The 22528-nt window shown below is 41.9% G+C and overlaps 1 protein-coding gene across 11 annotated transcripts in view; it reads left to right on the forward strand.

Moving 5' to 3' along the window:
- CEP95 (centrosomal protein 95) overlaps nt 1-20869 on the forward strand; it is a 30974-nt gene extending 10105 nt beyond the window's left edge. For 3 of the 11 annotated variants that reach the window (XM_005584709.4, XM_074020116.1, XM_045374575.3), the window contains 15 exons: nt 2400-2515; nt 4472-4597; nt 6065-6258; nt 9110-9222; nt 9411-9540; nt 10445-10598; nt 12556-12695; nt 14301-14393; nt 15239-15371; nt 16184-16353; nt 16464-16538; nt 17912-18064; nt 19535-19681; nt 19976-20047; nt 20535-20869. In XM_005584709.4, coding sequence (XP_005584766.3) covers nt 2400-2515; nt 4472-4597; nt 6065-6258; nt 9110-9222; nt 9411-9540; nt 10445-10598; nt 12556-12695; nt 14301-14393; nt 15239-15371; nt 16184-16353; nt 16464-16538; nt 17912-18064; nt 19535-19681; nt 19976-20047; nt 20535-20711 — 1993 coding nt within the window. In that variant the 3' untranslated portion in view covers nt 20712-20869. Of the gene's footprint in view, nt 1-2399; nt 2516-4471; nt 4614-6064; nt 6259-9109; nt 9223-9410; nt 9541-10444; nt 10599-12555; nt 12696-14300; nt 14398-15238; nt 15372-16183; nt 16354-16463; nt 16539-17911; nt 18065-19534; nt 19682-19975; nt 20048-20534 lie in introns of all 11 variants that reach the window. The other 8 variants (XM_074020115.1, XM_074020117.1, XM_074020114.1 and 5 more) reach the window with 5 other exon arrangements.
- Nucleotides 20870-22528: the final 1659 nt, after the last annotated feature.

Genomic DNA, 22528 nt, shown 5'->3' on the forward strand with positions numbered 1-22528 from the left:
TCAGAGTTCACTGTAGCCTTGAACTCCTGGGCTTAAGCCCAAGTAGCTGTGACCACAGGTGTGCACCACCACACCTGGCTAATTTTTCTCATTTTTTTTTTAAAACAGAAATGGTGTCTTGCTATGTTGACCAGGCTGGTCTTCAATTCCTGGCCTCAAGCAATCCTCCTGCTGCAGCCTCCCAAAGTGCTGGGATTATAGGCATGACCCACCTCACCAGGCTCGTTTCCTGCATTTTTAAACTTCACATTAAGTGTTCTCAAATTGTTAAATTCTTTTTTTTTTTTTTTTTGAGACAGAGTCTTGCTGTGTCACACAGGCTGGAGTGTGCTGTGGCGCGATCTCAGCTCACTGCAACCTCTGCCTCCCGGTTTCAAGTGATTCTTGTGCCTCAGCCTCCTGAGTAGCTGGGACTACAGGCACATGCTGCCACAGCTGGCTAATGTTTGTATCTTTAGTAAAGACGAGGTTTCACCATGTTGGCAAGGCCGGTCTTGAACGCCTGACCTCAAGTGATGCGCCCGCCTCAGTCTCCCAAAGTGGGATTACAGGCATGAGCCGCTGCGCCTGGCCTCAAGTTGTTAAATTCTTTTTTTTTTTTTTTTTTTTTTTTTTTTTGAGACAGAGTCTTGCTCAGTCGCCCAGGCTGGAGTGCAGTGGCGTGATCTCTCGGCTCACTGCAAGCTCTGCCTCCCGGATTCATGCCATTCTTCTGCCTCAGCCTTGCGAGTAGCTGGGACTACAGGCATCTGCCACTACGCCCGGCTAGTTTTTTTGTATTTTTAGTAGAGACAGGGTTTCACCGTGTTAGCAAGGATGGTCTCGATCTCCTGACCTCGTGATCTGCCTGTCTCAGCCTCCCAAAGTGCTGGGATTACAGGCGTGAGCCATCGCGCCCAGTCTAAATTCTGTATAATAATTTTTAATCACTGTATAACATCATTCGTGTGGATACGTCATAAATTACTAAACCATTCTTCTGAAGTACAGGGTTTTAAAAAATATTATCAAAAACGTGATACTTAATGTTTATTCCTTTTTTCTCCTTATATTTTGAGGCTAGATTCAGAGTAAAACAGTATAGATGTTTTAAGGCTAATAACAAGTTGCCAGATTGTTTTCCAAAAAGGCCATGACTGTACATTTACCAACAGTATAGAAATGCTGGGTTACAGGACCCTCATGAGCCAGTATCATTGATCATTTTCACAGTTTTTAAGCTTGTGCTTATTTCATAGACAAAAATATATTGTCATGACAGGTTTGATTGCACTTCTTGTTCATTAGAGGTTGAACATAATGCTATGTCTTTCTTTTAAATGATTCTCATTTTTTTTTTTTTAAATAGAGTTTGTCATGGTTCGAAGAGCACAGGCAGTGCCTTCTTTTTTAGGTCTCGTACATTGTAAAAAACATGTCTCAAAGGAGACCATCATAAGATGAACATCTTTTCTTTTTTTTTTTTTTGAGACGGAGTCTGGCTCTGTCACCCAGGCTGGAGTGCAGTGGCGCGATCTCGGCTCACTGCAAGCTCCGCCTCCCGGGTTTACGCCATTCTCCTGTCTCAGCCTCCCGAGTAGCTGGGACTACAGGCGCCCGCCACCTCGCCCGGCTAGTTTTTTGTATTTTTTAGTAGAGACGGGGTTTCACCGTGTTAGCCAGGATGGTCTCGATCTCCTGACCTCGTGATCCGCCCGTCTCGGCCTCCCAAAGTGCTGGGATTACAGGCTTGAGCCACCGCGCCCGGCCGATGAACATCTTTTCTTTTCTTTTTTTTTTTGAGACAGAGTTTCACTCTAGTTGCCCAGGCTGGAGTGCATGGTGCAATCTTGGCTCACTGCAACCTCTGCCTCCCAGGTTCAAGCAATTTCCTGCCTCAGTCTCCAGAGTAGCTGGGATTACTGGCGCCTACCGCCACGTCCAGCTAATTTTTTGTATTTTTAGTAGAGGTGGGGTTTCACTATGTTGGCCAGGCTGGTCGTGAACTCCTGACCTCAGGCGATCCACCTATGCCTGCCTCCCAAAGTGCTGGGATTACAGGTGTGAGCCACCACACCCGGCCTGATGAACTTTCCATAAGATTTTTAAAATAATAAAATAAGCGCAAAAGTGAAACAATTGAAGGATATTTAATGCAAAATTAGCATCCCACCCCCTTCACTCCCGCACCCTAGAGTCACCAGTATTTGCTGTTCTCCTATACATTTAATCATTGACACTTTATATACAGCTATTTCCATCATTCATGTATCAGTCAAAACAAAACATAAGCAGCAAGACATGCTAAGCAGCAAAAGGGAGAGTCTTTTCCTTTTTCTGCACCCAGCAGCTGTCCAGGTCCTCAGGGGAAGGGCCCTCTGGTCAGACTGGGCCCTGAGTGAAGGAGGGAACTTTTTCAGGTGCTCCTTGTCTTCTGAGACGTTGGGCCCCTCTTGGGATGGAGATGAAGCAGAATCCACTGGTGAAATCATTAGACTTGGAGACACAGCGCACACCTTTTCTCTAAGAAGTAATGGTGAGTAGTTAAACCTTGAGTATCAGTTATTATTCAGCATACAACTATAAAAATGTAAATGGTATGTAGGAGTGTTTAAAATTAAGAAGAATAGAGAGAGCCCTAACTGAGCATGGGATTTGAAATTCCAAATATCCCACTACCTATTAAATATGAACACTTATCTGAAGTCACAGGCATATGGGCAGATAAGTCCGAGGCAAGTAAGTGTATGCAAGGTTATCAGGCAATTTGTGGTTCCTGATAGCCTAGGAAGAGAATTATGGATACATCTTATAGTCTGGTCACGCTTTCAGGGTATTCCTTAATTGTAGTTTCCTGAACTGGTGGTTGATTCACTGTTGTCATTGTTTCAACCAAGAAGTTCGTACACGCAGTGGCAGTTTTTTTTCTAGGCTTCAGGCAAGATTTCCAATAGCCTATTGCTTGCACACAGTAGACCTGGATATCTTTCAAGCCCCAATTTTGAGCCTCCAACCTTTCCCTCCTCCAATCATCCTACTCCATCCTGCCCCCCTTGGCTTCATAAATTACTAAACCAGTGTATGGACCATAAGTCTTGGAATATTCTCCCTTCCTTTTGGTTCCTGGCAAACTCACCCTCCAGTAGACCAAAAAGCTATGCTTGCCATTGGGATAGGCACAGTAACAGAAGGACCAGAGTCAAGCGTGGATATTGCAGGAATGCTTCTTGAAGGAAGAGAATCAGATGGATTGACTGGGAATGGAAGGGATGGTGATTGCAGAAGCAGGTTCTGTGATGTCAAGTGCCGTGTAAAAAAGATGTTACTGTAAAATGAATTACTTATTTTAACATTATAAGTAGAGAGGGGAATTGTGTTTAAGAATAATGCAGTTAAGGCAAAGGAAAAAAGATTGAGAGAGATGCCTGGCCAAGGTGTTTGGGTTTGATGTGATAAAAGGACTTATGGCAGCTTCCTTTCATATTTAGATTTAAAGTGATGGCTATCATATACATTCACAGGCATCTAATTTAGGCTTCAATATATGGACCATAGCCTTTTTTTTGACACCGAGTCTTGCTCTGTCACCCAGGGTGGAGTGCGGTGGTGCAGTCTTGGCCCACTGCAACCTCTGCCTCAGCCTCCCAAGCAGCTGGGATTACAAGTATGTGCCACATGCCTGACTGATTTTTGTATTTTTAGTAGAGATGGGGTTTCGCCTTGTTGGCTAGGCTGGTCTTGAACTTCTAACCTCAAGTGATCTGCCTGCCTTGGCCTCCCAAAGTACTGAGATTACAGGTGTGAGCCACTGCGCCTGGCCTGGACCATGAGTCATTGTTTGTGGTACTAGCTAAGACCCTAACTGGTATCTGTTCATACCAAGACGTGCCCATAAAACAGCCAGCATTTCCATAACCCTGGCACCTATTTTTGTAAAGCAAAATAATAAAACATTATATAAAACTTTGCTTTTAAATTGCATAAATGTTTCTGGACTACAAAAGGGCATCTTTCTGATAGCAATTAAAAATAATTGATATTATGGCCGGTCACAGTGGCTCATGCCTGTAATCCCAGTACTTGGGAGTCTGAGGTGGGCGGATCACCTGAGGTCAGGAGTTCGAGACCAGCCTGGCCAACATAGTGAAACCCTATCACTACTAACAATACAAAAAAATAGGCAGGCATGGTAGCAGGTGCCTGTAGTCCCAGCTACTCCGGAGGCTGAGGCAGGAGAATTGCTTGAACCTGGAAGGCGGAGGTTGCAGTGCGCCGAGATGGTGCCATTACACTCCAGCCTGGCGACAAGAGGGAAACTCTGGTCTGAAAAAAATAATAACAATTGGTATTTTGAGCAATTGGACCAACATTACTTCTTTCAGCATTATTTAATATTTCTATTTCCTGAGTACAAAACTCTTGGCTTTTAGTATAATGTTCAGTAAACTATTTTGATAGTTAAACATTTTACCTTTAATATTTTATTTCCTAGGTGCTCAATGTCCTAATGAAATGCTGTCTAAAAAAACCTCAGCCTCACCAAGTTTTAAATCACGTGAAGATGTGTTGTACTCTCCTAGTGTTTTGTCCAAAAATAGGACATCCTTTGTTGAAGACAGTGAGTTGTAATGGATGTTAGTTCTTTACTGCTGATGATCATTCTTGGGGCAGTTGTTGTTGCTATTGACCTTTTTACTTTTATTGCTGCATGTGAGATCCTTTTTGGTCTTACATGATCTTACTTGTAAATGTTTGCTATTTATTATGATCTCTGAATTCTGCTTAAGATGGTCTTTGGTTGCATATTTTTGCGTCCACTGTTTTATTATCTAAATTCTCGACACTCACCTTTTCTTTCTTTTTTTTTTTTTTAAATGAGACAGAGTCTCTGACACATTAGTACATGTATTGGTGGTATTCATATTATTGGTAAATAACAAAGTATAGTAACTGGAAAAACATTCTTTTTTTTTTGTTTGAGACAGAGTCTAACTCTCTTGCCCAGGCTGGAGTGCAGTGGTACGATCTCAGCTCACTGCAACCTCCGCCTCCTGGGTTCAAGGGATTCCCCTGTCTCAGCCTCCCGAGTAGCTGGGATTATAGGCGCTTGCCACCACGCCTGGCTAATTTTTGTATTTTTAGTAGAGACGGAGTTTCGCCATGTTGGCCAGACTGGTCTCGAACTCTTGACCCTGTGTTCTGCCTGCCTCAGCCTCCCAAAGTGCTGGGATTACAAGCGTGAGCTACCGCACCTGGCCTGGAAAAATCATTCTTGTTTCTTCTTATCATCTCCAGGATTTTCATGTGGTAGTAATACATAAAAATATTACTGCCTAACGAGTTTTGTAACATGTGAATGAACCATAATTCACATAACATAACATTCTTCAAGCCACTTAAGTTGCTTCCAGTTTTTTATTGTTTTAAAGTAACTTTCAGGAAACAGTTTTATGATAATAACATTAAAATTACATCCGGGGTCAGGCATGGTAGCTCACACTTGTAATACCAGCACTTTGGGAGTCTGAGGCAGGAGGATCACTTGAGCCTAGGAGTTCGAGACCAGCCTGGACAACATAGTGAGACCTCCTCTCTACTTCTTTTAAAACTAAAGCAATTACAAAAGAAAATTACATTCTTTTTTTTTTTTTTGAGACGGAGTCTCGCTCTGTCACCCAGGCTGGAGTGCAGTGGCCAGATCTCAGCTCACTGCAAGCTCCGCCTCCCGGGTTCCCGCCATTCTCCTGCCTCAGCCTCCCGAGTAGCTGGGACCACAGGCGCCGCCACCTCGCCCGGCTAATTTTTTTGTGTTTTTAGTAGAGACGGGGTTTCGCCGTGTTAGCCAGGATGGTCTCGATCTCCTGACCTCGTGATCCACCCGTCTTCGGCGAAAATTACATTCTAATTTAGTTAGATCCGTGTGTGCTGAGGCTACGTCTCTGGTTTAGTTATTTTTTTATGTTCTTAAGTTTAAAAAATATTTCTAATGTGTTTGAACATGTTTATATACGTATGTATGTATTTATATGAAATGGTTTATTTCTTAGAATTGCATCGTAATATCCACTTTAATTTGTCTTACTAGCAGAAACCCTTTCTGTGAGTAGGATTCCAAATGCGAGGAAGCTAGGGGAGCCTATCCGAGCAGCTATTCCTTTACATCCACCCTACCACCCTTCAGAGCCTCGAGCACCCTGCCCCATAGGAAAAGAATACTTGCATTCAAGTCACTGCCCCCCAGCTGTAAATTCTACTCAAGAGCATATGGAATTTTCTGGGGTAAGTGGAAAAGCTTACTTTCAGTTGGCTAGAAGTACACGTGTATGTGTGTCTCTGTGTTGGTAATTGATTAGAAGCCCGTGTGTGTGTGTGTGTATTGGTGAAGTCTTTATTCTTTGTCAGGGAAGCCCCTATATTTAAAGAAGTCTCTGCTAGAATTGTCAAGCATATTGCACTAGTCAAAGCATTGTACTCCTTAAAATTTGCCTCTGTATACACCTGCACATTCTTGTTCTAGGAAGATAGGAGAAAGATGAATGTATATAAAGGGAAATAATAAGAGCCAACACACAGTGAATGTTTATTTTGTGGCAGGCGCAGTTCTGGATACTTTAGGGGTGTTGAATAATTTACTGCCCATAACAACTCTGGAGTAGCTACGATATTTATTGTGGGGAAGCTGATATAGACAGGGTAAGGTTACACAGCAGTTACAGAGTCAGGATTTGAACTTGGGCATTCTGGCTTCAGAGTCCATATTGTGTCCATAATTTAATAATTTCAAATTTAGAAAACACAGCGTGGAAAAGAAAATAACCATCCATGCATATTCCCATTATCCAGCATGAACCACTGTTCATACCATACTGGCTTATTTGCTTCAATTGCAGTGAGCTGAGATCATGCCACTGCACTCCAGCCAGGGTGACAGAGTGAGACTTCATCTCAAAGAAAGAAAGAAAGAAAACCCTTTTTATTTAGTCATCCTGTCCCTATCTTTTTAAAATTAACAGGACTGGGTTCGGTGGCTCACACCCGTAATCCCAGCACTTTGGGAGGCTCACGTGAGCACCAGAGTTGGAGACCATCCTGGGAAACATAGTGAGACCTTGTCTCTACTAAAAATAGAAAATTAGCCTGGAGTGGTGGTGCATGCCTGTGATCTTAGCTACTTGGTAGGCTGAGGCAGGAATTCCTTGAGCCCAGGAACTGCAGTGAGCTGTGACCACACCACTGCATTCTAGCCTGGGCAGCAGAGCAAGACGCTGTCTCAAAAAGAAAAAAATAAAATAAGAAAACAACAGGCAGGTATATACACAAGGTAGACATATAAACAGTGATACGTTCTCATTATTTAAACATTCAAGCAATGCATTAAAAGTACAGAGATGAAATAAGCATTATTAACATTAGGTGACCACATTCTCAACATTCTATGCATCTAAAAAGTAGAGTGGATAAAAGAGGGGTTAAAATGGAGTCATAAGATAATGTTTACTTTTCGGAGAATCATAGTGGGAGTTTTGGAGATGGTTCTGAGCTGGTAATATTCTGTTTCTTGACCTGGGTGGCAGTTAAATAGGAGTATTTATTTTGAAATAATTAAGCTAGAAATACTGTATTTTAAAAGTTTCATAAAAATAAAATTATGTTGTTTGTTTTATTTTTTTTTGAGACAGAGTGTCGCTCTGTCGCCCAGGCTGGAGTGTAGTGGTGTAATCTGCACCCACTGCAACCTCTACTTCCCAGGTTCAAGCAGTTCTCCTGCCTCAGCCTCCCGAGTAGCTGGGACTACAGGTGCACATGCCACCACACCTGGCTGATTTTTTTTTTTTTTTTTTTTTTTTTTTAGTAGAGACAGGGTTTTGCCATGTTGGCCAGGCTGGTCTCAAACTCCTGGCCTCATCCGCCTGCCTGTGCCTCCCAGAGTGCTGAGATTATAGGCATGAACCACCACACCCAGCTTACTAAAAGGTATTTAATTTTACTCTAATAGAAAAAGATAATGAAGTTGAAATTAAAGATATCAGTAAACATTAAATAAGTGGCCAGGTGCAGTGGCTCACGCCTGTAATCCCAGCACTTTGGGAGGCTGAGGTGGGTGGATCACGAGGTCAGGAGTTCAAGACCAGCCTGGCCAAGATGGTGAAACCCTATCTCTACTGAAAATACAAAAATTAGCCAAGCACAGTGGCCGGCGCCTGTAATGCCAGCTACTGTGGAGGCTGAGGCAGAAGAATCGCTTGAACCCAGGAGGTGGAGGTTGCAGCGAGCCGAGATCGCACCACTGCACTCCAGCCTGGGTGACAGAGTGAGACTCCATCTCAAAAACAAACAAACCAAAAAAAACATTAAATAAATGTTTCTTCATCACAAGAAGTATCTTCTAAAAGATGATCTCTAAGACTAAGAAATAAATTTAGCTGGACACGGTAGCTCATGCATGTAATCCCAGCACTTTGGAAGGCTGAGGCAGGTGGATCACCTGAGGTCGGGAGTTCGAGACCAGCCTGGCCAATATGTGAAACACTGTCTTTACTAAAAGTAAAAAAAAAATTAGCCGGGTGTTGTGGCACATGCCTGTAATCCCAGCTACTAGGGAGGCTGAGGCAGGAGAATCACTTGAACCTGGGAGGCAGATCGAGCCTTTGCACTCCAGCCTAGGCAACAGAACAAAACTCAAAAAAAAAAAAAAAAAAAATTTAAAATGTTAAGGGTTTATATTCATATTTTGGGAGGTATTGTCTTTGTTTTAACTGTTTCAATTTTGGACAGCCTTTATTGACGTCAATACAAAAGATAACCACTTGAATACTCTGTACTAGTGGTAATTTTTTTGTTGCCCAGGCATAGTGGTAATCCCTGAAATTTCTTATTTAGAGAACACCTGGCCTGTCTTTTTATTTGAATGGCATCCTGAGCCACACTTTTTCTCTGAGCCCAGATTTCTAGACATTGCTCCAGTTCTTTGGTGCATTGAGTGTCAATAGGGTCTTTTGACAAATGCACTTCAAAACGGAGGTTGAAGGCACGTAGCTTTGTGCCACAGTTCCTCCCTTCCTCACCCCCAGAAAGTTCATGTTTCTTATTTGTAGCTTTTTCAAATCAACTTTTTTTCTGTTTTTAATAGGATCTAGATGACAGAGTTTTCTTAACTTCCAAGTTGCCGAAAGACAGCAAAGAGGAAGTGTACCCAGCTCAGGTCCAAGGGCCTAGGACAAGGAAGCCTCCCAAAGGAAAAAGGTAACATTACTGCAGACTTAAGTGTTTACAGTCTGTTTGCAAAGAAATTTGAAAATGCAGGGGCATAATCTCCAAATTTAGCTGTGAAGACCAGAATGAAATATTTGTTAAAGTATGTATTACAGTTATTTTAAACTAAATAATAGACACCTAGCTATTTTAACTGTCAGATGGTCACTTAATTACAGAAATGAAAACAGAGCTACAGCCTCATCCTGCAATTCACCTTTTCCCCAGAGGCCAAGAAAGAGATTAACAGAACAAGAATTACATGATGTGTCAGAGAAACTCTCTCAGCGGCTCTCTGAACTAGATTGGGCAAGTCTTGTTTTTTCATCTATATTGAGATTCCCATGGCTTAAGTGAACATTTAAATAATCTCTCAGTTGAAAGTGAGGTATTAGAAATATAGTTGTGTCTTATTAATAGTTACTGTGAAAATGTTCTGTAAATCAAGCAGACGGAACAGGAAGTGATCTCTCAGCCTTTCATGATCTAACTAAATTTAGTGCAGATTTATCCAAATTTTACTGAATTTTGATGAAAACTAAATCATTTAACATAAATGATTGTGTTAAGCCATTTTTCTTTAGATATATCTATATAGTTCCCCTTTGCTGCAAAAGACAGGTCTGGTATGAAATTGGATGGATCACTGATTCTCACAAAATACAGTATTACAGTTTTAAGGTATCATTGAATGAATGTTTTAAATCCCTATGTGACTTAGTCAAAACTTTATTGAAACTTGGTGATCCATAGCACTGATCTACACCTTTTTAAAACTAAACATGTATGCCAGGTGTGGTGGCTCACACCTGCAATTCCAGCACTTTGAGAGGCTGAGGCAGGCGGATCGCTTAAGCCCAGGAGTTTGAGACCAGCCCGGGCAACATGGTGAAACCCTATCTCTACAAAAAGTAAAAAATTAGCTGGGCTTGGTGGCATATGCCTGTAATCCCAGCTACTCAAGTGGCTGAGATGGGGGATCACTTGAACCCAGCAGGCGGAGGTTGCAGTGAGCCCAGCTAGCACCACTGCACTCCAGCCTGGGTGACAGAACGGGATCCTGTCTCAAAAGTGAATAATTAAACATGCATAAGCATCTGAAAACTTGTTATTAGTGACTGTCAAAGGAAGCTTTTTTAAAGGTCTGCCTACTCCTGCGAATTTACATTCTGGTGAAGTCAGTGAAAGATGTTGAAAAAAGTTTTCTCAATAGATGTTAAAAAGTGCCCTGGGTGATCGGATTAAAGAAAAGACTGACCATAAAGAAGAACATACTGGAAATGAAGAGGTAGAGGATGGAACTGAGGAGACACTGTCTCAGCACAGTGATGGCATCGTGGAGTATGGGCCAAAGAAGACAAGGCCAGGTACTTACCCCAGAGAGACTGAGAAAGGGGGACAGCCATGTGAACTACTTAGGCAGTTCCATCTGTTCTTAATAACTTAGATTCTAATTTTAAATAGTTGAGAAATATATAAAAGGATCAGAAATAATATCAAACACCTGGATCTTCCCCGGCTAGAAGTAGCAGGTGTTAACAGTTATATTTGCTTTAGCCCCTTTGTGTTTAAGAAGTAAAACAGTAGAAACCCCCTCTGCTCTCCCCACAGATCTCTTCCCCACCCTCAGTGCAACCACTATCTTAAAGTTGGCGTCTTTTCTTCTGATCCTTGTTTTTATACTTTCTTAACAGCTCTTACATTACTTGTCTAAACATACTATTGTTTTATGTCGTTTAGAAATTAACATACTATATATATTATTCTGCAACTTGCATTTTTTTCTGACATTGTCTTAGAAATCTATTGCTGTTGATACTTATAGATCCAGCTCATTCATTTTAACTGCAGTGTAACTGAGTTCTTACAGTGTGTCACTTTTGTGAGTTCTTACAGTGTGTCACTTTTGTGTGGGTGTGTATATATATATATGTATAGCACTATACATTTCCCCTATTGCTGGACATGTTGATTGTTTCCAATTTTCATTACTATAAAAAATCTGCAATGAACAGCCTAGAATATGTGCAAGAGTTTCTGTGATATCTCCATCTAGTAGGATTGCTGGATCGTAAGGCCTACATTTCTTCACCACTGCCAGCTTGCCCACCAAAGTGATTGCACTGCTTTATACTCATATCAGCAGTTTCTGGTTTGCCACGTCTTTGCAGACACTTCCTACTGTTTGATATGCCATTGTTCAAATCCAATTATCCTGTCTTCCACCAACTAAAATCCTGCATATTTTATATTTAGTTTTATCTATTTTGGTCATCCATTGTTTCTTCAGAAATAGCCTTTTTCTGACCCAACTTCCTTAACTTTTTCAGTTGTTTTTTACTCCTTCAAGAATGCTCTTTCCTTCTCTTGACTGTTTCATCTCTCTTCCCTTTAAAAGGACTCAGCCAATTTCTAGGCACCCTCATCCAGGAACCTCTTCCTTTCCCTTATTATGTACATACACATGGTATCCTGTTGTGAAAACAGGTTATAAATTAAAATATTATTTCAGGTGCGTCTTCAGTTTCTGGAGAAGAATACATCATGCATCATGAGCAGCTATCATACAAAATAGATTATGCAAGTCAGTTTTTAAAAATACATCTTAGAATTTGAAATGTGAAAGATTTGAATTAAAAGCATGTGAAAAAAATAACAAGCTCAGGGAAAATTTATTTATAAAGGTACCAAAACTAGCTTCCTTGGTCTTAAGGCTCTCTTGAAGTGCTTTTCCCACTGGAGTCACCCTCTTCACGACTAGCAGATGCCCAGACACACCTATAGACAATGGGATAAAAAGGTTTGTAGAAAGAAATGGTTTGTTAGATCTCTTTGGCAGTGTGCAATTAGGAGGGCTAGATTGCTAAGTAGGGAAAAATTGGGACCGCTTAGACAATGCTTAACATGTTAACTTTGCCTGTAAGCATATATAATAAGATAGATATGTATGCTTACATCCCACCTCCTCAGGACCCAGACAGGTAAAAGGATAGCAGATGCACAGCTCAGATAATTTACCTTTTCTCTTTTCCCATCTCCCCCATCACCAAGAGCACTCTCCATAGTCCTTTGTGCATAGGAGGCATTCCACATGTTGAATATCCAAAGTTGAATGTAGAAGCTAAGTGTTTGAGACAGTACACATTCGTATGCATTTGTCTGTTACTTGGTGTTACCATACCAATACAAGTTAGTTACAGAAGACAGTCCCTTTAGCACATTTCACTCATCAGTCTCTCTGGATTTAGTAAAAACCAACTTTGGTTTCCAGCATAACATTCTGGCTATCAGGAACTAATGTTATGTGTCTTTTCTCTGTTGCAGGACTTTCCATGCATAGAAAGCCACCCTACAGATCCCATTCGCTCTCTCCATCTCCAGCTAACAAATGCAAACAGTTCCACACGGAGAGAAAAAGGCAGTGCAAACCAAGAGAAACAGATACCCACCAATTCCGAGCACAGGTGCTTCCCCATCTCTTGACTACCATTAAGCAGCAGCCAATACCATTTCCCCTCAGCCAGATGCTACCATGAACATGCTGTTGATTTAAGGCTTAAAATGCATTTAATATTCTTGAGCGGAATGGATGATAGAGAGCTACGTGGCATAGCTTATGTCTCCATTAGCATAAAATTATACTCATGAAACTTAAGAAAAATAACCTGGCCAGACATAGCTTGGTGTTCCAGTAGATTAAGAAAGAGGAGATCAGCGTGAGTTGTTATTTTCAGAGTGAGTGAGCTTCAGAGATGAGGGGAATTTGAGGTGGATTAAAGTGACAGGCCACTTGAGTTACAGAGAAGATGAGATCAAGTACCCAAGACAGGAATGAGAGGAGGTGGTTGGGATTCAACAACAACGAGACTGGTATGATTACCTAGGAAGACTTTCCCCTGTGGAATGTGGATTTTGAAATGTAGCATGGATTTAGAACACTTAAGTTGTTTACAGTAGTAGGTTTTATAATGCAGTAGGATTTATGATGGTGAAAAACTAAAACTAATTCAGACGTCTCACACTCATTTGTAACTCAGCATGTAACTTCCACTCAGGAGAGTATCAAAATAATTGCAAAAACTTGAGAACAGAAAAAATGCGTGATGTAAAATTTCATTTTATGTCCCAATTATATATGTTAAAGTAATGTAGATTTGTGAGCCGGGTGCAGTGGCCCAGCACATTGGGAGGCTGAGACAGGTGGATCACCTGAGGTTGGGAGTTTGAGACCAGCCCAGCCAACATGGTGAAACCCCATCTCTACTAAAAATACAAAAATTAGCCGGGCATGGCAGTGCACGCCTGTAGTCCCAGCTACTCGGGAGGCTGAGGCAGGAGAATCACTTGAACTCGGGAAGTGGAAGTTGCAGTGAGCCGAGTTTGTGCCACTGACTCCCGCCTAGGCAAGAGTGAGACTCTGCCTCAAAAAACAAAACAAAAAAACCCATATATTTTGTGATACAGAGTCTGAAAGGAATTTTTTAAAAAGTGAATGAGCGGCTGGGCGCGGTGGCTCATGCCTGTAATCCCAACCCTTTGGGAGGCCAAGGTGGGCAGATCACAAGGTCAGGAGATTGAGATCACGGTGAAACACCGTCTCTACTAAAAATACAAAAAAAAAAGTTAGCTGGGCGCGGTGGCAGGATTTTTTTTTTTTTTTTTTTTCTCAAGGCGGAGTTTCACTCTTGTTGCCCAGGCTGGAGTGCAGTGGTGTGATCTCGGCTTACCTCAACCTCTGCTTCCCGGGTACAAGTGATTCTCCTGCCTCAGCTTCCTGAGTAGCTGAGATTACAGGCATGCACCACCACGCCCAGCTAATTTTGTATTTTTAGTAGAGATGGGGTTTCTCCATGTTGGTCAGGCTGGTCTTGAACTCCCAACCTCAGGTGATCCACCTGGCTCAGCCTCACTGCATGCGACTAAGCTTGGATGCTCAGTTGAGGCACCGCTGGGATTCAAACCCTGGATCTCCTGTTTACTAGACGGGTGCTTTACCCAGCTAAGCCATGGTGCTGCCCGTTATATATGTTTTTAACAACTGTACTATCATATGACCTTTTCCCCTATAGGCATTTACTGAAGCATTTGAAAGGGAACTAAGAAGACATAAAGTTCAAGAGAATATTGGACCTCTAAGAATACATGAGAAGGAGGAGGAAACAGTGGGTAAAAGTCTACACTGTAATAAATGCCATTTGATCAGATGAGGGGGAAGTACAAAGATGATCTTTTTAAAAGAAGAAGGGGCCAACAGGGCCTTAATCATGAGCTCTTTAGGAAAAGGCAGGATTTCATGTCATGATACAGGACTTTTACTTCTTAATAAGGCATTCAGGTTGCTAAAATATGACAAGACGTGGTACCAAAGAAAACTAGCATTTTTTTCCCCTACTTAAAACTTACCATCAGTTTTTATAAGGGTATTTGACTTAGCAGTTCAAGGTCTTAAAAACTAGTCTAGGCTGACAAAATTAAAGAAGAGTAAGAGAAGACAGAACATCCTAGTTGCTCTAGACCTGGTTGTAAGAAACTCAAAACTGAAGTTTTCATTGCCTTTCAAAAGAATGGTTACAGAAACGAAATGAAATCATGGGGAAAATGCTTATGCTAAAATATTAGTGAACAAAACAGGATATAAAGTACAGTATGGTTACAACTAAGCATACTGCATAGTTGCTTGAGAATTTTTTTAAATCTACATGGAAAAAGAGAAGTACATCGAAACATTAATAGGTTAAAAAAAAAAAAGATTAATAGTGGTTGTATTTAGGGTGTGGGACTATGGTGACTGAAACTTGAAAAAGATTCAGTGCTTTTTCAAATTCCAAGGGATGCCAGAGGCCAAAAGATGCCTTTAGTTTAGAGTGAGTGAATTATTAACCAGATTTTACAAATTTGAAGTAAGGTAGGAAGTAGTTAGCTATTTTTGTCAATATGTAATATTTAAGATGATGCATGAAAGAACTATTAGACCTTTTATTTTTATTGTTTTGTATCTGCTTCTAAGGAAAAAATATACAGAGGAGAAGCTGTTCTTAAAGAAACTCCAGAATGTAGTCAGCCCTGGAAGATTTACTCTAGAAAAACCACAACTCAGAGTCCAAGAGGTGGCCTCCCAAAGCCAAACAAAGCAGTTCCAAGTAAGAACCACAGAATTGTACTTTATGGAAAACTGGCAGCCTTTGAAAGCGAGTGCAGCATTCCAGGGACACAGCACTGAAAGCTAACATCCACCAGTTAGCTGAAGAAAGTTGTTTTTTTTTTCTTTCCACTGCCATGTGGCTGGTTTTCTGTAGAGGGCTAAAACTCTTCAATAAGGAAGTACCTTAGGGAGGCTTATATATTGGCACCCAAGGAATGCCAGGACTGCCACTTGCTGCGCCACCATTAGCCTCACTCCTGTGCTTACTCACTTTGGATGCCTTTTTGTCTGTTTCTGGGAAGTTGGTAGAATGAAGGGGATGCTCCAAGGCAAGCAGATGACCTGTCCACCTCCTGTATATTGACAGTGCCAATGAGTGTAGAGTCTTGTTACAAGGAAACAAAGCCATGAGAAATGCCAGGCTTCCTGTTATACCCCAAAGATTGCTGGCCCTCCTACTATATCCTTTAGACCAGAAACGTTTCTTCTAAGCACTTGCCTACCAGGAGGGTTGAGGAGTCTTCTATTTTACCATACGTAGAGAATCTACCCGCAGGCACTGAAGCAGCTGAGCAATTAGGATGGACTTCCCAGGACCAGCATGGCATCAGTCAGAATGTATTTTTATCCTTATCAGTAGTTGGCTTACTCCAATCAGAGGAGGAATGCAAATTATTATAAGTACATTTAGAATTGTTCTTTACAGAATCAAAACCACATCACTTACATAAGCTTTGATCTACCAGGGATGTTGGATGACAGTTCTTGTCCACAAGTCTCAGATTAAGAACATCTTCTTTTACCTTGCAGTGAAAGTAAGTGAACACAGTCTCCTGCCCCTTATGCTGGAGCAGTTTCCATTTCTCTATGTTTCTGGCCCAACACTAAGCAAAATGTGGAAACAGCAAATTGCACAGGTTGAACAGCTTAAGAAAGAGGCATGTAGAGAAAATCGATCAAAGAAGAAACTGCAAGATGAAGTAAGTTACTGTCAGTCTTAAGCATAGAAATTTAAATGAGAGAAGAGCTTATCCTTGAGAATTGAGTGAACAGCATTATTAACCTACTTGATTTCGTGTCCCCCTTCAAGATAGAAGAAGCCCTAAGAAGGCATGACCTCCTTACTACCCTTGTCAGGAAAGAGTATGAACATAACAAGAGACTGGTATGTCAAGAGCAAGTTGGATATTATAATTTTGAATTTGTTATATTCATTCCCTTTATGTGTGCTAGCTGGGCAACAGTCCCACAGACCCTTCACCTCTAACACCTGCATGTGGAAGTGTTGCTTAGGTCTTTAACCAAAATTGATAGCCCATGCCTGTAATCCCAGCACTTTGGGAGGCTGAGGTGAGAGGATCACTTGAGACCAGCCTCAGCAACATAGTGGGACCCTGTCTTAAAAAATATATATATGGGTATGGAAAAAATGAGCCTGGCATGGTGGCATTTGCCTGTGGTCCCAGCTACTTGGGAGGCAGAAGTGGGAAGCGTGGGAGGGCAAGGCTGCAGTGAGCTGTGATCTTGCCACTGCACTCCAGCCTGCATGCCAAAGTGAGACCCTGTCTCAACAACAATAAAACAAACCCAGAATGGGCAGGGGAAGAGCTAGGTACTTTATGTACACAGTTGCAGTTAGTCTTTATAGTAATATATTAGAGATGTTTTCTATGAAATGAAAACCCTGAAGCTTTGAGATATTAAGTAACTTGCCCTGGGTCTCACTGATAAGCGAGGGACACAGCTGAGATTTTAATCCAGTTCTGTCTGTGGACCTCCATGGATCCGTCTAGGTGCCAAGTGGCTGAACTTAGTGCTGTTTGCCATCTCCCATCCTCAGGTCCCAAGTAGAGAGCTCCGGGATTTATCAGCCTCCGTTACAATTTTGATGAGAAATTGTACTTAGAGAATTATGAAGGGAGAGGATGGAGGTCAGAAACAATCTGCCAAAGGAAGAGATTTGAAAATCTTTGCCTGAGTGTGGAGTAGAGATAAGCCATGAGAACTATAATACTAAACAGTTCCAGAAAGATCTCAGGAACTGCAGATGGTACTTTGCTATGGGGGGGAAAAACACTAATATCTGAAACACCTACATAAGAGTCTGTAGGTGACCCCATTTCATCTTCACTCCTTTGTCAGATATTGTCTAATTTCCTTAGTTTTTGCCTAATTAAATACTCCTGGCAGCCCAGGCTCTGCTTGAAAGTCTGGATGTGCCATTTTCCTACTCCTTGTGAGCTGGCATATGGGCCAGCCTTGTTAGCAGCCTCCCGGTGGCATGGGAAGTGAGCCCTCAGTTCCGCAGGAGTGCCCAGGATCACTGCTGCCCTCTGCTGCGGCAGGGGGTTGTTGGAGCTGCTCTTCAGATTGAGGTGATGAAGCTGCCAAAGGCTGAAGGGCTTCTGGGGCCACTGGCACCTCACACCTGGCATACTGCCTGAAGACATCGTGATGGGGAGTGGGGCAGATGAGAACGCTGGAGTCTGCATTCCTCTTGTCCTTACTCTTCTCTTCCCTCCCCTTTCCCTTTCTTAGCAAGACTTCAAGGACTGCATTCGTAGGCAAAGGTTGACCCAATCAAAGATAAAAGAAAATCGACAGCAAATCGTTCGTGCTCGAAAATATTATGATGATTATAGAGTTCAGTTGCATGCAAAAATGATGAGAATGAGGACCCGGGAAGAAATGGTAAGTCTGGCTTTTCTGTCCAGCCCTGTTAAGAAGGTGAACTTTGTTACCTTTCAGGACCACCTTCTTTGTTCGTGAGTCTTGTCCAAATTTGAATCTAAAATCTAAATCGAAGTCCTATAGTGCTGGCCCTGAGTTCCGCTTGGCCGCACTTCATTTTCTTACTCCATTGTGCATTCCCGTCCATTCTCAGTCTGTGTCTCTCATCTTAATGTGAAGTCTTACTTCCTCCCTGCCTCTTACACATAATAGGTACGTCTCCAGTAAAACTACTTTAGAGGTTTTGGGAACATGTTGTGAGAGACAGGAATTTAAGGTGTGATAACATGACCTTGTATTCCACATAAAATCAGAGATAGTGTCAAAACAGCTGTACTGTGAGAGGTTTTCCACAAGGTATTTGCTATGTCATCCTTATCAGGCTGAAATGATTAACCTTTTGAGATCCCAGGCTAGCAAGAAATTTCATCTGTAAAATATTTTAGTAATTGTAGTTAACTACAATGGTAAAATGTAAAATGGTGCAGCTGCTTTGGAGAACAATTTAGCAGTTCTTCAGAAGGTTACCGAAAGGTCATATAGAGCTACCCTATGACCCAGCAATTTCACCCCTAGCTATATAATCACACAAAAAACACAAATGTTCATAGCTTTACTTGTAATAGCCTAAAAGGAGAAACAACCCAAAGTGCCCATCAGTTAATGAATGGATAAACAGTGTGCATTTATTCATACAGTAGGCTGTTACTTGGCAATAAAAATGAATGAAGAATTCATATATACTGCAGTATAAATGAACCTTGAAAACATGCAGAGTGAAAGAAACCAAATATGAAAGGCCACAAATTACATGATTCCATTTTTAGGAAGTGTCCAGAATATGCAAATCCATGGAGATAGAAAGTAGACTGGTGACTGTCAGGGGCTAAGGATGGGACCAATATAGGGTTTCTTTTTGGGGTGGTAAAAATGTTCTGTAGTGGTGATGGTTGCACAAGTAAGTATAATAAGGCATACTGAGTTATTTACTTTAAAAGGGTAAGGCTGGGCTCAGTGGCTCACACCTGTAATCCCAGCACTTTGGGAAGCTAAGGTGCAAGGATTGCTTGGGACCAGCCTGGGCAACATAGTGAGACCTCATTTCTCCAAAAAATTAAAAATTTAGCCAGGTGTGGTGGCACATGTCTGTAGTCCCAGCTACTCAGGCAGCCAAGGTGGGAGAATTGCTTGAGCCTGGGAGGTCAAGGCTGCAGAGAGCTGTGACTGCACCAGTACACTCCAGCCTGGGTGACAGAGCGATAACCTGTCTCAAAGAAAAGGAGGTAAATTTTATGGTATGTCAAAATATCTGAATAAAACTAGTATTTCAAAAAAAAAAAAAAAACTTTGTGAAATATAATCAGTATATACCTCTAGTTGGCCAAAATGATTATATTCCTCAGTGACTTTATTTTTACGATTAAATGACAGATATTTAAGAAACTGTTTGAAGAAGGTTTAAACATTCAAAAGCAAAGATTACGAGACCTAAGAAACTATGCCAAAGAAAAGCGAGATGAACAAAGGAGACGCCACCAGGATGAACTGGACTCCATGGAGAACTACTATAAGGACCAGGTGGGCTCCTGGCACTTGATTACGCTGTTGTGCTTAGTCCTGACCACTTGCCCTTGTGGAAAATTTGCTTAGTCTGTTGACAATAAACCTCCTTGTGTTAACTAAAGTTTGCACTCTACAGATTAGAGGACCCCATTTTCAAGATTGAAATTTAAGATCAAATAATACTTGACCATAGTACAGTATATTGTCCTATTTCCATTAAAATTATTTTAAGCCTATGAACATTAAGAAATGTTACATTTGGACTACAAACATTAAATATAATATTTGTTTTTTTCTTTCTATAAACAGTTTTCATTGCTGGCAGAAGCCATATCACAGGAACATCAAGAACTTAAAGCCAGAGAGAAATCTCAGGCCCAGGTAATAATTAACAAGATAGAAGCAAAGTCATGCACTGCATGGCAACGTTTCCTTCAGCAAGGGACCTCGTACATTGGTGGTTGGAGCAATAGGCTATACCATATAGCCCCGGTGTGCAGTAGACAGTACCATCTGGGTTTGTGTAAGTACACTGACATTTTGCACAATAACAAAACACTTGCTGCATTTCTTGGAACATATCTCCATCATTAAGTGACACATTTATTTACATTTTACATTTATTTACAGTTTAGGAAGTAGAAAACAAACGTAAAGGGAATGGAGAGAAGACTAATAAGGCACTCCATCTATGACCCAAGACATTTTTATCCTATGATTTTAACTTTAGTTAGGTCTCTGTAAGAGCTGCTGCTAGATTATTAAAAATTTTGGAGGAGTTTGATTAGCTGGAAGATGAAGAGGGAACAATAGATGAGGGCCTGGATAAATGCTGTGAACAGCAGGATGACATGCCTTCTTTTTTCAGACATTACATAAGGTGAAGCGGGAGCTGAGATCTAAGATGGAGAAGGAAATTCAACAGCTGCAGGACATGATAACACAGAATGATGATGATGTTTTCTTCCGGGAACTGGAAGCTGAGCGCTTCAGATCTCGGCTTCAGCTGGCTTCCTTTCAGTACAGTAAAAGTCCCTCCCTGTGAGGCCAGACTTGATCATAGGTGAAGGTTCTGGAGGCCTTTACCAGGACAGAGCTAGAATTGAGCCAGTAAACAGATAAGCCAGAAAAATCATTTTCAAATGCTTTACCTATATTTCCAGTACTTTTTATGAATTTTAAAATAAAAATTATTTTCTAAAAGCTTATTATTTTGAATTTATGACCTAACATCTGAAAAGGGGGATCTTCATTAGTCGTATTTGTGCTAAAGCAATTAACAAGCCTTGTTTGAGCAGCCAGCTCCTGAAGTTTGTTGCTTTAAGTCAATAAAAATAATTAAGAATTAGCACTTGACAAAAAAATACATACGTTAGAGAAGAAAGGTGGGTGGTTATCAGAGGTGGGCCTTGGAGAACCTTGACAGTACCATGTATGTGTAGACTTTTCATAACGTGGCTGGAAGATGAGGGAATATGCATTATGGCAGTTGGGCGCAGTGGCTCACGCCTATAATCCCAGCACTTTGGGAGGCTGAGGCAGGTGGATCACTTGAGGTCAGGAGTTCGAGACCAGCCTGGCCAGCATGGTGAAACGCCATCTGTACTAAAAGTACAAAAATTAGCTAGGCATGGTGGCACCTGGCTGAGGCACAAGAATCGCTTGAACTTGGGAGGTGGAAGTTGCAGTGAGCTGAGATCGCACCACTGCACTCCAGCCTGGGCAACAAAAGTGAAACTCTTTCTCAAAAAAATAAAAAATAGGCCGGGCGCGGTGGCTCAAGCCTGTAATCCCAGCACTTTGGGAGGCCAAGACAGGCGGATCACGAGGTCAGCAGATCGAGACCATCCCAACATGGGCTAACATGGTGAAACCCCGTCTCCACTAAAAAATACAAAAAACTAGCTGGGCGAGGTGGCGGGCGCCTGTAGTCCCAGCTACTCAGGAGGCTGAGGCAGGAGAATGGCATGACCCGGGAGGCGGAGCTTGCAGTGAGCTGAGATCCGGCCACTGCACTCCAGCCTGGGCGACAGAGCGAGACTCCGTCTCAAAAAAAAAAAAAAAAAAAAAAGAAAACAAAAAAATAAATAAAATGCATTATGGTTTCTGTTGGTTGGCAGAAGATAGCAGTGAGAAGAGATAAAGGGTGGAAAGCCAGGCTGTCATTCAAAGATGCATTAGTGACTGCAGGTGGGAAGAAGGCATGATGGGCTTCAAGTGGGCAAGAGTGTACCAGCCTCATCTCTGGTATGGAGGAATATGAGGGAAAAAAACCACTTGGGGATGGTGTTTTCAATGGAGAAGAAAAGCTACACTTAAGCTAGAAGAAGCTTCAGAGCAGTTGAGGATATGGGGACTTGGATGGAAGCCCAGGAGTGGCAGAGAGAGTGCTGTGGGGATGAGTGTATGCACGATGAGAGGCCAGGAGGCATGAAGCAGTGAAACCTGACCTAGAGAGAAAAGACATCTGATCAACTGCTGTGGTTCTAAGTGCTGAGCTCTTGGAATGGAAACTGTCAGAAGGGTGGGCCACCAGGCAGGCGAGAGCTTCCAGCAGGGAAAGGCTTAATGGACTGGGTGTGTTTGGAGCATGGTAAGTGACATGCGGACACCTGTGATGGGTTGTGACAATTCAGCAAGCACAGGTGAATGGAAAGGACAGGAAATGCACAAGATGAGGTGAAGGGGTGGCCTGCCCCTCCGCACCTGTGGGCTTTTCTAGTCAGGTGGGACGAGAGACTGGGAAAAGAAAGAAGACACAGAGACAAAGCAGCACTCAGCATATGGAGGATGTGCGCTGGCACTGGTCCCTGAGTTCCCTCACTATTGATAACTATCTCTACCATCTCGGAGAGGGGGATG

The sequence above is a fragment of the Macaca fascicularis genome, chromosome 16 (genome assembly GCF_037993035.2).
Source record: "Macaca fascicularis isolate 582-1 chromosome 16, T2T-MFA8v1.1".
Classification (NCBI taxonomy): domain Eukaryota; kingdom Metazoa; phylum Chordata; class Mammalia; order Primates; family Cercopithecidae; genus Macaca; species Macaca fascicularis.